This window comes from Stylophora pistillata, chromosome 10 (assembly GCF_964205215.1).
Source record: "Stylophora pistillata chromosome 10, jaStyPist1.2, whole genome shotgun sequence".
Lineage (NCBI taxonomy): Eukaryota > Metazoa > Cnidaria > Anthozoa > Scleractinia > Pocilloporidae > Stylophora > Stylophora pistillata.
Window position 1 is genome coordinate 1,693,987 of NC_142528.1, and position 14,558 is coordinate 1,708,544.

At 38.4% G+C, this 14,558-nt stretch overlaps 1 protein-coding gene and 1 pseudogene across 1 annotated transcript; both read left to right on the plus strand.

Annotated features, from left to right (window-relative positions):
* Positions 1-1,615: 1,615 nt before the first annotated feature.
* Positions 1,616-14,532, plus strand: LOC148721275 (uncharacterized; annotated as a pseudogene).
* LOC148721276 (uncharacterized) lies at positions 11,151-12,362 on the plus strand. The gene is made up of 4 exons (XM_088736050.1): positions 11,151-11,349; positions 11,432-11,554; positions 11,642-11,764; positions 12,208-12,362. The coding sequence occupies exons 1-4, from the start codon at positions 11,151-11,153 to the stop codon at positions 12,360-12,362; spliced, it is 600 nt and encodes a 199-aa protein (XP_088592176.1).
* Positions 14,533-14,558: the final 26 nt, after the last annotated feature.

The window sequence follows — 14,558 nt, forward strand, 5'->3', positions numbered from 1 at the left end:
TTTGAAAGATGAGCTTTTGTTCAAGATTTTTACGGCTTTCCGTGCTACCTAAGTGTAAGGAAAGACCGCATATTGCCATATGTTTCTTGGAATGATTAAGTAAATTAAAATGTCTAGCGACTGGTTTTGATGTGTCCTTGTCATTCCTCTCCACGTCGCGAAGGTGTTCTCGGAATCGGTCACCTAGTCTTCTGCCTGTTTCGCCGATGTAAATCTTTTTGCAATAAGTGCAAGTTATGCAATAGATTACATTGGCGGAGGTGCACGTGAAGTGATCGGTGATCTTAATGGATCGTTTGGGTCCCGATATTTTCTCAGTGTTGTGAATGAAAGGACACGTTTTGCATCGTGCACGAGCGCATTTAAAAGTGCCTGGTTGGTCATTAGTCTGAAAAGAACTTCTGACCAATACATTTCCTATGTTTTTGTCGCGTTTGAATGAAATGAGCGGAGGCTGCGAAAAGATAGTGCTTGTCCCTGGATCGTTTTGAAGTAATTTAAAGTTTTTAAGAATGATGGATTTAACTGAGTGGTTGTGAGGGTGAAACGCGAGAGTGAATGGAATGCGGTCGGAATCTTCCTTTAGTGACGTTTGTAGTGCTGAATGCCGATCAATAAGTTGAGCGCGGTGGTAACCCACTTGAACGACAGAATCAGGGTAACCACGTTTATCGAAAAACTGGCACATTGACTCTGATTTGTGGCGGAATTCAGAGTCATCACTACATAAACGAACGAAGTCTTAGAAACTGAGAAAAAGGAATTATTATTAACCTTAACAACGCCACAACCTGAAAGGGCTGAAAACAGCCGGACTCTTTATTCAGTGCACAACTGCCAGCTCCACAAGTTTCTTTTTTGTGATCAATTCTTGTGCAATGCGTTTTCGACATTGCCCGAAGAAAGTAGGCTATGAGTTTGACTTTTTGAAACTATTTAAATCGAGAAGATATTCGAAAACTTGACAGAACGTCGCTCGAATTAATCACACAGAAGCTAATATGGTAATGCTGTCTATTAGCTCATCTTTCGCTTAAAGAATACGAAGAGAATTCAATTCAACTGACGGTAAATAAATGTCATTGGAATCGACCACTAAGACACTATGGGTTTATATACTATGAGTTTATACAAAAGACAACATTGCACCAAAAACGGAACCTAAATGGAATTTTACTTTGTTTCGAAAACTCTCCTATTTCTCGCGCAAATCGTGTTTCTCACAATGCTGAACGGGTGAGAAATTTATACATTTCATTGGTACCAGGAATTAAGGCCATAAGGTAAAAAAATGACAGGCATTTTCCATTTTTGGCTCTTATTTCGGTATTCACTTTTTCTCTCAACAAAAGCGCCACAGATTTTGCTGAGGCATCTACTCGTTCCATTTTATGTCTGCTCATTCATGCCAAATTTTACACACGTTTTAAAACAGCATAAGTTTGCGCAATTCTACCTCTTAATTTTTCAAAACTCTGCTCAAGTCCTAGGGTTAGGGTTAGGGGTTAGGGGTTAGAGCTGTTGCTTTAACTATCCACTGTTCTTAGTCAGCCTTAAGATAAAAGTTCGTTAGTTGATACCCAGACCTATATATGATTTCCGTTTATCAGGAATAATGCTGTGGAGATTTTCTTATTTTCTTGTCTGTGTTATGTTCATCAACCTTGTGACCGCTGAGGATCAATGCAGGACAGAAATTAATATTCGTGGCATGGCTCTCAGAGGTATCATTTTCAATAAAATGGCGGTGGTAGCTCCTCATATCTGTGATATCTTATGTGAAAGGGAAATTACCTGCCAGAGCTATAATTTCAACAGAAAAGAACAGTTCTGTGAATTAAACAACCGCACAAAGGACGCAAGACCTGAGAATTTCCGTTCAGACCTAGCGTGGTTTTATATTCGCCGTTTGAACGGAAGAGGTAAGTACTAAGCTAACCACCTTGTCGAATAATAATCATGGATATTTTTAACACAAGCAAAGATTACGATAATTTGTGTATGCAAACAATGTCAAACAGACGTTTTCTAGAAAGAGTATGCATGTGTATATAATTGGGATTCCAATAAAGATATTTTAATATTGAAATATAAAAATATTTTGAACATAAGCTCGACGGCTGCTTACAGTCCGCCTTTTCCGATCTCCTATGGTATTATATAAAGAATATATAACTCTATAAATTTTCTAGAGAGAGACAAAGACAACTTTCGTGTGTGTGTAAAACGAGAAATTGTTGGTTTATTTACCTTTTAAAGTGTTAGAAGAAGCTAATCTAGTAAAGCTTATGAGAGAGGGTACCTACCTATCCATGGGGGTAGGGGGACAGCTTAACCGAGCTTTTAAGCTTTGACAACCGAAGGAGGACATACAAGTGAGTGGGATTCAAAACTCATATTTTTGCGCAATTAGTTCTTATTCCCCTTTCGATGAACGCAATTTAACATACCTTGTGTTTTCCAACATTTTTACCCATTCAGCTCCCTTGGGTTCGATTCCGGAGTTACCAGCACGTTCATGCCGTGAAATAAAAGCAAGCGAAGGGAAAGCCATCGGAAGCAACAAATACTGGCTGGATCCATCTAGCACTGGGATGGCAGTTCTGGTTTACTGTGATATGTATTTGGAAGGTAAATCATAGTTAAGCCACTGCTTGCGTTGTCTATTATTTTTTTAGTATCCTTGGTTGCTTCAATATATAAAAACTCGTGAATAACTATGCATTGCACAGTTTCCGCTTTATGTTTCCGTTTCACTGAGTAAAAAGCTTAAAGGCAAAAATACGCAGGAGTTTGACGATCTCAAACTGAACTAAATTTTGATAGAATTTGAAAAAAAAAAGTTATTTTTCCAATATTGCTGGTAAACACGGTCTACTTTGCTGGGAGACAATTAATTCTTGTTTTTTGGCAGTGACTGTCAATTTAGTAGTGTGTAAGGCTATTTCTCTGCATTATTAACATTTATGAAATCATGACTTCTTCCTTTCTCTTGAACTAACCAGATCAAGATAAATGCATCAGTGGAAACAATGCTTGTGACGTCAATGGATACTATACCAACACACCGTGGGCTCCTATCACTGTACTTGCAGAGAGGGATACATTGGCGATGGACACTCGTGTTCAGGTACATCGCCATTAATTTAGACGATATTCTTGCGAGTATCGTGATAGCTTACGCGGTTTGCTAATGACTTATCATTGATTTGCTGACGTGAAATCAATGATAACTTGTATGCTACGCATGTTTTACATGCGTAGCATACAAGTTTAACACTTTCGAAGTTATTTTGCTTCTAAGTTTATTTTAAAAAATGTGAAAGGCTGAAGGGAACTTTGATGAAATAAGAATAAAGTATGCATGGGAGATGTGGAGGTGAACTATGGCCCCTCTTGAGTAGAAGAAAAAATTGAAATCTCTGACGAAGAGCTTGTTTCAAACGTGATTTTTTTCCCATTATGTGGGTTTTCAAACTCTCTTACTATCCAGTGTTGCAAGGGTATATAGTCTACATTTTAACACACTATCAACAAACTGCTGTTGAGATGGCAGATAACTTCCAAGTAAGGATATTGTTTGGATTTAACCATGAAAGATTCCCATGACTAGCCCACCAAGAAATCTATGATAACCAATGAGAAGAGTTAAATTTTAGATCCTGGAGGTGAGAAAGTCAATTTGACCACTTCACACTGCTGGTAATGAAATGTTCAATTGAGATGTTTTACACTCATCTGGCACTAAATCTCATTTCACAGCCATGTCATCATTTAGTTTTTGAATGCAGTGAACTCCTAATGAACATTCTTTTTAGCCACCAGGGGGGAGGGGGGGGGGATTTCAAAGTAATTCCTCCCAATGATATCAATACATCATCCAACAAAAAGGTGATGGCAATAGACAAAACGATCAGTTAGCGTCCATTTTGTAACTAAAGCATAAAATATTTTCGAATAAGTTACAAGGAAAATTAAGGGAGCTAAAAGGGAGATTAAAGATAACACAAAAAGTGAGAAGGCAAATTGGGGGGCAAGAAGCGTGTTTTGGGCTGAAAAAAAAGAAAATCAGGCCTGTACGGGATTCGAACCACTGACCTCTGCGATAGACCTTTTTCAGGTCTGATTTTCGCTATTGCTTAAATAGCGCTCTCTTCTGCGAGGATCGTGCATCATATGTATCTAATACCGCAGTTCAAAATATATGAACTTCATATATTTCATTATAATAGACAAAACGATCAGTTAGCGTCCGTTTTCTAACTAAAGCATAAAATATTTTCGAATAAGTTACCAGGAAAATTAAGGGAGCTAAACGGGAGATTGAAGATAACACGAAAAGTGAGAAGGCAAATTGGGGGGCAAGAAGCGTGTTTTGGGCTAATTTATTCCTCCTTAAATTTAAAATCATTTCAAATTTTTAAATTTCAAGTTGCTAGAACCGAGCTCCTCGCCTCTTCTGAGTATTTAAGTTTATTCTGCAAATTATAATTGCTGTAAAATATATGCATAGATTGAGAATAAAATTTTTAAGTTATTTGAATGTACTGAAGCTTATTGTGAGTTCCTGAAAGAGTAGAATTTGAAAAGCTACGGCTATGTGTGGTGAAAGATAAAGCATACGACAAGATGATGATCAAAACATTTTATTTGCGTAATGGTGCCTCTCCAAGTCCTGCAACCTTCCGGGTTCTTTGTGAGTTTAGTGATATTTAGAAAACCATCGGAATTTGTATATGACTCTTGCACAGGACTTGCCACTTCCTGTATGTCTTTGTGCGTTTAGTGAAATCTAGCAAAACAGCGGGATTTGTTTGTAACTCCTTGACAGGTCTTGCAACCTCCCACGTGTCTTTGTGACTGTAGATAAAGTTTTGAAAGCATGGTGATGTTATTTTAGTCTTGCCCAGGTCGGCATGCAAACTCGGATAGCAGATTTTCGAAAAAAAGTGTTAGAAAAAGTAAGAGGGAACGTTCAAATTTTTTTCGCACTCATATAACCACTTGTAGAGAAATGTTGGTCAGGCTAATTTTAATTTTTTTTTTGGAATAATAGATAAATATAAAAGTAATTGTAGCACCAATGGTTAACCGAAGATCGAAAGGACGGTTGACGGTTAAGCTTCCAGAAAACGTAAAGAGAAACTATACAAATACCTTTAAAATTAAAATTTAATGTATATTTCCCCTTGGTTGGCCTTGTAAACTTAGGAGTTTGAATTACCATGAAATCCTTGAGGGCTTATACTGCTCAATTCGTAAATAAAAATCGTAAACGCGGAGTAATCTCTATACACAAACCATGTTAGCAAAGCTTCCAAAGAAGAAAAGATTCAAACAAACTTCAAGTTGCACAAGCGAGAATTTACAAATGTCGTTTTTACGGTATGGTACTCGAGTACCTTGTGTGTCTGAACAGGTACATGTGGCGACCGCTGAATAAAAAGGTACAACTACAATCTAACATTACTAAGCATATTTCCTCACACTTTGATCGAAAATACAAACAACTTTTAGCGCGCTGAACGCTAAGAACGACTGCATTGGGTTCTCCAACTCAACATAACAAGGGGAAAGAGTCATAAGAAATGAGCCTTGACAACGTTATAAATAAAGAAAGAATGAGGTGTATATGAGCGAAGATTAAAGTTCAGCTAGCTCAAATTGCCTGACTCGAGAAAAGTATAACGGGTATTTTCTGGGAACATGCTCTTTGCATTCTACTGCTTCGTTCTCGCCGTTTTGGCTTCTCTGATACCTGCAGAAGAAAAAGTGAGATTTTCCTATAATTATGTCCTGGTTCAAGGCTGAGTACTATTTAAAAATTTATTATTATAGATTGTTATTATCCTTATTAACATAACAAAGCCTTGAAATATTCACACAAACTTCCAGTGTTGCTAGCTATAAAAAATTACTCCAATCATGACAAATAGTTTTCTCCTTTGGATGGTATGAAATAACCTTCAAATTTTGCAAAGTTGAAATGGTAAATTGGCCACCGGTAAATTGGCCACTTAAGGTGGCCAATTGACTCTTAAGACTTGAGACCTTGACATGAGACATTGACTCTTACTCTTGAGACTTAAGGTGGCCAATTTACCATTTCAACTTTGTTGATATTTCCAAATTATTTCGTTACCCCCACCGACGCAGCCCCAAACAGTTTCTTTCGAAACTATCAGCCTTTATTCAAATTTTACTGTACGTTCAACATTTGCCGCATTCATGTTACAACAAATTATTTACGAGCAACAAGATGAAGAATATGGGGAACATGATTTTTGGAGTAGCCAAATGAGAGTATACGGTAGAATGATTAATCACGTCTCTACAACGCTGTCCATGCACGTTTTAAAATTTTCGATGCCACGTGATAGCGAAATTATCACTGGAGGTCCTTTGTATCGTCACTACAAGCGAACTAACGTTTTGTGAAAAATTTTTAATTTTCAAACCCTACCTGAAGAGAAAAAATATAGAGAAAAGGAAAAGCACCAGTGCTTTTAACTTTGGGCTTAAACGTGTTATTTGTATTAATACTTGGCTGTTGGTAAAATCTGAGGACTTTGTGGATTGAAACTTTGCCTCTGGAGAAAAGAAACTAAGCTTGAAACACATACATACATACATATATACATAAATCCATTCATTGTTACTTCCTAAAGAGCCGGGGCTTCTCAAGCTAAACAGGTGGTTTTCAAGAAAATTTTTGTTCAAAAAATTTCATGCAATCCTGTTTGATTAAAACGGAGATTGTTCACCGTCGATTCGTTGAGTTCCTTGAGATGTTTTATTTTCAAAAATAATGCTGTCAGGGATATACGGGATATGCTAGGAACTATATAGAACCGAAAGACCAATGATCCTTTCAAACAAGTTTCTACCGCCTGAAGAATTTCTGTGTTACTTCAGGATTTTGTATGAAAGTTCTACGTGTTTAGTTATGATAGTTTGGTCGTCTTTATTTTGCGGTCAAGTTTGGGTAGATAAGGAGAGCGTAGAAACATTTGTTAAAACATTTTCAAGTAACTTATCGCCATACATTGCACCCCTACAGAGATAATTAAGCCAGAATAGATAAACACATAAAGGACAACTTTCCCTAAAATTCAAATTGAAGGTCACCGATATGCATTAAGTATAATCGAATTTCGCCAACCAACTACATCCCAGAGAAACTTATTCATTTGTGGCAACCACTGGCAACCCCATAATTAAACAGAGAAGGTTGTGTTTTTGAACGCATATTAAACTTCAGCTGTCTCAATTTGTCTGATATTTCTCCGGCATAAGGTTGAAAAACTCGCCGTAATTGTTCGCCTGAAGTACAGCGGGCATTTTCTAGGAAACATGCTCTTTGTATTCTACTGCTTCATTCTCGCCGTTTTGGCTTCCTTAATACCAGAAGGACAAGGTGAGATTTTCCTACAGTTATGTCCTAACTCATGTCTGAGTACTTTTTAAAAGTTTACCAAGTCATTATGTTCCATTTTTATTATCCTTATTAGCATAACTAAGTCTTGAAATATTCGCACAGGCTTCTTTAAGAAGTATAAAAGAAATTAAAGTTATTTCAACCAAATAGTTTTGGCCCTGGACAGGCATAGTATATACAACGTAAGCATTTTATAAGAAGTTCAGAATAAAATTTTAAGAGAACATGCTTCTTGTATTAGCCGAAAGGGACAGTTTAACTCAGAACATTTAAATACGTCTCTGTAATGCTGTCCATACTGTTCTCGACTTTTCGATTCCGCGCGATGGATAAGCGGCCACTGGCAGATCTACGAATTTTAAAACAAGTGGGAAGTCTTAGTGAACTCAACTAAAACAGTTCGGCTGGATCAAATGAAGCGAAACTTTTAAGTCAGGTAATATAGTTTTTTAAAAATAACGTTTTGTGGAAAAAATTCAAGAGAAAAGAGAAAGCAGCAGAGCTTTTACCTTTGGGCTTAAACATGTTATTTGTATTGAAACTCGGCTTTTGGTAGATCTCACATGCATCATCTTATCACTGTTACTTCCTAAAAAGGGCTTTTCAAGCTAAACAGGTGGTTTCAAGGATAAAAATTGTTAAAAATTTTTTTACGCAGTCCTGTTTGATCAAAACGGAGATTGGTGGCCGTCGATCCGTGGATTTCCTTATGATATTTTATTTTCAAAAATTATGCAATCAGGTTTTCAACTTCTTCAAGCGCGAGAACAAAGATGACAAACACGACTTTGTTTTGCACGATCTGACGCGTATATCGAAACAGAGCGGAGTCTTTTTGTCGTTGAACACAGGTTTCATTGTGAACTGTGGACGGATTTTTAAGATGGATGAGTTATTTCATAAAACAATGAAGGTTCTGTCCTGGTGTACCGGTTCACAAGGGAATTACCATCGTTCTTTCTTTGTTTAGCCGGTCATTGGTTAGCTGTCGTGTATTATTTGGTCTTTTGTATGGGCTCTTGTGAACCGGTACACGAGGACAGAACCACAATGAATGTCCGGCGGCATCAGTATTGCGAACTCCGAAGATCGGAAATTTCATGATGAACAGTGATGTCAGTAAATTTTCTTGTTCTCAAAAAGATAGCAACTTTATTTAACTTTGATGTAAATAAAGATGTTGGACAGCATTTTTCGAATACAGGAAAAGATTCTGTGTGATAGAAATTCATGGACGTGTTCACTACAGCGGACATAGTTTTGAAAAGGAATTCATCTTTAACAGTGATGCAGACATCCCGTTTTGACTGACAGGAAAATTTAGCGGCCTCAAGCTGAATCAAATTCAACACCTAATTTTGAGTCCGCGCTTTCACATAGTGGGGTAAATTTGAAAAAAACAAACTTACTCTTACAGTATAGCCTACCATCAGCACAAATCTGGATAATACAGCTGTCCATCGAAAACGCAAATTTTCGAAAACACGCTTTTAAAGAGGATGATATGAAAATGCCGACTTCACCCCTGTGGTATGTCCAGAATAATTAAAGAAAAAGAAGCTTTTCGAACATTCTTACTATAGCACTATAGCACAAGGCTTTCTACTTTCCTTCATAGTTTTCCAAGTTTTGCTATCAATTGCTAGTTCGAAATCAGACTCTGGAAAGCAGTCGCATCATTGGTTACAGTTCCTTGTATCGTATTTCCTTTTCACTTGACCAAAATGTGACATTTTAGGATTTGTTGTTCCTATTATACTCAATTACGCTCAGTCTTATTATGTGCATGCTAGAGCATACATTTCAGCGTTTCGTCTCCTGGTGATCCACACTGTGGAAGTAAACTTTTAATACATTTTTAGAGATAAAAACCAGCACCTGAATAGGTATTAAAAGAGTTAATAAAAGTTTCACTTTTCATTCATAATACGTAGTATAGTTGAAAACTGAAGTCACGCTACACAACAACACACGCTTTTCATGAAATGAGTTTTGAGCTGAGACCAAACAACAAGCTCCGCGAAAACGTAGTCGTTTTTAACGAACTAAACAAGCTTGGACGAGACGACCATTATTACGTACGTGATAAACACGAATCACTCTACATACCAACACGAGTAGTTTATAGACTTCGGCGTGGATCACTGAGTCGATCGATCACAATAGCTGATCATTCAGAATATAAATAAAAATAACTCGACTGGTGTTTAACGTAAAGCCAAAAGCCAAAAGCCAAACCAAAGCGAGAGTCATACAGTACTAACACTGCTGTACGGTCCCAATTTAAGTAGAAGTGCTTGTCAGTAGAAGTGCTTGTTAGCAGCTTTCTAACTTAACACAATTTTTCTCTAGGTAATTGCCGCAATTTGAAGTTTACCAGTTTTCCTAAACCTGACTACCGACTGGAGAATCACACGGTTCGAACTGTTGACGTGGCTGACGAGGATATCTGCATGCTACAATGCTACCTGGAACCCAACTGCGTCAGTTATAACTTTCATAAGATAAAACAATTGCAAGCGCCTGAAAAACACAAGTGTGAACTGAATAATGCAACAATTGAACACGATCGAGACCTAGTGAAAAACAAAAGTTATATTTACCGCGGAGCTGAGGTGAGGATTAGTTCTAAGAGCTAGAAGTAATACTCTCGTCCTTGTCCAGGAAAGCTTTGTACTTATTTGTATTTGTATTTGTATTTATATATTACTCCACTCCACGTAGTAGTACGTTAAGTTACATAATGACAAGGTAATAACCACTAGGCAATTCTAATTCTGTACCACGGGAAAGCTTTGATACGAGACCAAAGGATTCACCCACCTCTCCTTTCCTTTGAAATTCCCTGCTTGCGACGGGAATAAATGAACAGACGCGAGGAACCTGTCATGCCTGCCGAAATACCATTTTAAGTTTCTCTCTTCCTTTTCTCCTTAAGAATGCTTGCGCGGAAAATCCCTGCAAGAATAACGCAACATGCCAAGCTGGGTTTACAGACAGAGATTATCAGTGTTTGTGTGTTGATGGATCTGGATTTGAAGGCCATAATTGTGATGAGGGTAAGGAATCTCATACTTTTATTAGGGCAGAAACATTGAATATAAGTGACGAGTTCCACACTCTCCTCCAGCAAGTTGAAATTCGTTTCGGTGATTGGGCAGACTTATTTGAAAGGGATGAGTGTCAAACAATCGCTAGAACCTCAACAGTTTTAATAGTCATAGAATATCATGGCTGAGAGCTTTTGTCTTTTAAGGTTTACGGTGAAAATGATCACGGATAGCATAAGCTATCTGATTAAGAAAAGGGCGACTGGATGCGGGCTCATGACCTTTTTTCCCCCATGCTCTCGATACATTTTTTCCTTGTGTCTCCTGTCAACATCTAGGCCACTTGTAGTTTCTCAGTTTCTTTTTATTGAAGTAAATTTCAATGAAACTGTGTAGGAATTTAAGTTTACGCCAAAATTCAGACATGACCCCATTATCAAAAAAAGATATAACCTAATGAAAAGCTCTTTAAATCTTCTATAAGGAGCCAACTATCTATGATGTTCATCACTTTCTTCTTCCAGATATAGACGAGTGTTTGACTGGTAAACATGGCTGTGGAGGTAATGCGACATGCAATGACATAATCGGATCGTACAGGTGCAGATGTAAGGAAGGATACTATCGAAATAATATAAACTGTACTGGTAAGTATTCTAAGCATGAAAGCCAAAACACTTCAGCCAGCACAATTAAAAAAACCTTGGTATACCAATGATAGTCATTTTGTTGTCTCAGACACACATGAGTGTTTGAATGGAACAAACGGATGTGATATAAATACTAAGTGTAACAATACCCTGGGATCTTACAACTGCACGTGTAAAGATGGATTTCAAGGAAATGGAACTAATTGCACAGGTAACATGTCATCTCATTTTCTCTCCATCAGAAGCAGAAATAACACAACTGAATTTGAATGCTCTTCTTTTTCTTGTTCCAGACATAGATGAGTGTGCTGACAGAACGCACGACTGTGATGTGAATGCTGAGTGTAACAATACTCTGGGATCTTACAAATGCACATGTAAAGATGGATTTCAAGGAAATGGAACTAACTGCGCGGGTGACTTGTTATAAGATATAATGTGCTCTGTTTTTATGATAATACCTATGTTATTATACAATAATAAACTTTCTTTTGTTGATGCAGATAACGATGAATGTTCTGACAGAACACACAGCTGTGATATGAATGCTCAGTGTGACAATACCCTGGGGTCTCACAAGTGCACGTGTAAAGATGGATTTTATGGAAATTTAACTAACTGCACGGGTAACTAGTCCTCACATTTTTTGTGGTGACTTTCATCAAAAGTAGATTCTGAAGTAATATAAGTGATCTATGTGTGATGCATGATCCTCGCAGTAGAGAGCGCTATTTATGCAATAGCGAAAATCCGACCTGAAAAAATCAGGCCTGTACGGGATTCGAACCACTGACCTCTGCGATACTAGTGCAGCACTCTACCAATTGAGCTAACAAGCCAACTGGGAGCAGGCCGTTAAGTTGATTCGTAATAAACCCGTGATGATAATTTCAGATACAATGTATATATGAAGTTCATATATTTTGAACTGCGGTATTAGATACGTGTGATGCATGATCCTCGCAGTAGAGAGCGCTATCTATGCAATAGCGAAAATCAGAACTGAAAAAAATCAGGCCTGTACGGGAGTGATCTAAGTGATCTAGATGGTCCTCTTTTTTTGTTCTAGACATAGACGAGTGTGCCGACAGAATACACCCATGTGATGTGTCTGCTGAGTGTAACAATACTTTGGGATCTTACAACTGCACGTGTGAAGATGAATTTCACGGAAATGGAACTAATTGCTCAGGTGATTTAATAACTACAAATGTAACATTTTGAGACTCCATCTTTTATCTTTATTATCTGAGGGTACTAAATAAAGGGTCTCATATACATGATATGCCCGCCTTGTCGTGTTCAAGACTCCAACGAATGTACTGAAGGAACTCACGGCTGTGATGTGAATGCTGCGTGTAACAACACCCTGGGATCTTACAAGTGCACGTGTAAAGATGGATTCAAAGACTAAAGGCTCTAACAATTGCTCCTGCAAAGCAGGATTAATCGGGGATGGTAGAAACATGTGCATAGGTAAGGGCGCGGTCGAGTGACAACTATTCCCGCTACTTTGTCAAACAATGCGCGAGTAGATTTCTTCGAGCTCCCATTACTTTTATAGTGCGCTGAAGGCATATTTGCTATCAGTTAGGCAGCCGTATGGCCTTCAACAATAAAGCGTCATTCCTTTTCTGTCTATCTACCTAGAGTTTAAAGCTGTCTTTACAAATCTTGGATCGACTGCAATTAGCGGTCCAAGCTCACTTGGCGGTCACTATACAGGGAAAGATCATGACGGACAAGTTACCGTATCCAGTGGTATTCAACGATGGACTGTGCCATACACTGGAGAATATAAAATAGAAGCTATAGGGGCTGCGGGGTGGTATGGTAAGGACAGTGTCATCCAGAATGGAGGAAGAGGAGCAAGGATGATCGGAAACTTTCTTTTGACCAAAAATGAGATCATTCGTATACTTGTTGGTCATAAAGGAAAAAGAGGAACTAACTCCAAAAGAACTGCAGGAGGTGGTGGAGGTACATTTGTGGTGAGAGGAGGCAATACGCCTTTGATCATTGCTGGAGGTGGAGGGGGGATTAAAAAGATGTCAGAACAACATTCAGGATGTGATGCATCCACAAGCACCACAGGGAATGCAGGGTACTCCTCGCCATTGGGGTCGGGAGGAACTAACGGAAATTAATGGAGGAGGTAGCACTGGCGATAAATCAGGTGAGTAAAATGAGATTTACCCATCTATATTCAAACTGTGAGAACTGTGCGACGATAAAAAGTCATCACAGGAGCAATTTAAACCCATGAAACTGATCTATCAAAAGCACATACACCAAAGAGTCGAACACTTTCGCAAAATCTTAGTTCACTTGAATGTAGCTCGTTGACTAACATTCTTATTTCACTTGCGCCCTTATTGCGTTATTTTAGAGCCACTCAACTAGGTCATAAAACGGGAAAAAGGTGGATATCAGAATAGTTATCAGGGTCGTTGGTTGATTACGAATTCGGGTGACGCAGCAAAAGCAATGTGAGAATCATGTGAAATTCTTTAACAGGGATTCGATTTTCGTGAGTTAGTTGTAATATAGAAGAAAAATGTTAATCTCTCGTTATTTCTATGCCTGCCGCTCCGGTATCATTAGAGACCACTAAACATTTGTTTTATTGTTTGAGGTGGCGGCGGCGGCGGCTTTAACGCTAATGGGAAAGGAGGCAGTAAAGGTGGCAAAGGATTTCTGAAGGGTGGGGAAGGTGGAAAGTATAACGGTGGGTTTGGAGGTGGCGGCGGAAATCGGGGACCTAGCGGCGGCGGAAATCGGGGACCTGGCGGCGGTGGAGGTTACTCTGGGGGAGCTGGAGGTAACAACGACAATCTCTCTTGTGGCGGAGGAGGCGGATCTTTTAATAGTGGAACAAATCAGGAAAATGAATGTTGTTATAATACGGCTGGAAATGGTAATGTGACTATCACGCTTATCAAGTGATCAATACACATGCCAACAATATTCGCACAAAATATAGTTGCGGTACTTCACATAATCTCATAATTCTTAGAAAGACAAATTATAGCTTATGGCATATTGCTGTATTATTGTAAACCAGGCATTCTCAGATGAAGCTGCGTAACAATCTACTTCCTTGGAGAAGTAGATTATTGTAAACCAGGAATTCTCAGATGAAGCAGCGTAACAATCTACTTCCTTGGAGATTCGCGGGAAGCACCGAAATAATCCATCAGAGAGTACAGCATACAGTGCTGGAACTTTTCACGCGTTTCAGTTTCTCTGTGGCGGCGTACTTTCCCTGAATGCTCCCCTAATATAATACTTGTTACTTAAGTGATCAGTTTTTTTATTTAGTTGTATTTGTATTTGAGTGGATTGTCACATATAGATGTGGACTGCATTAACACTGGAGTAAGTTTTAGTAATACCCAGTTGTTAAGTGTTCTATGTTTT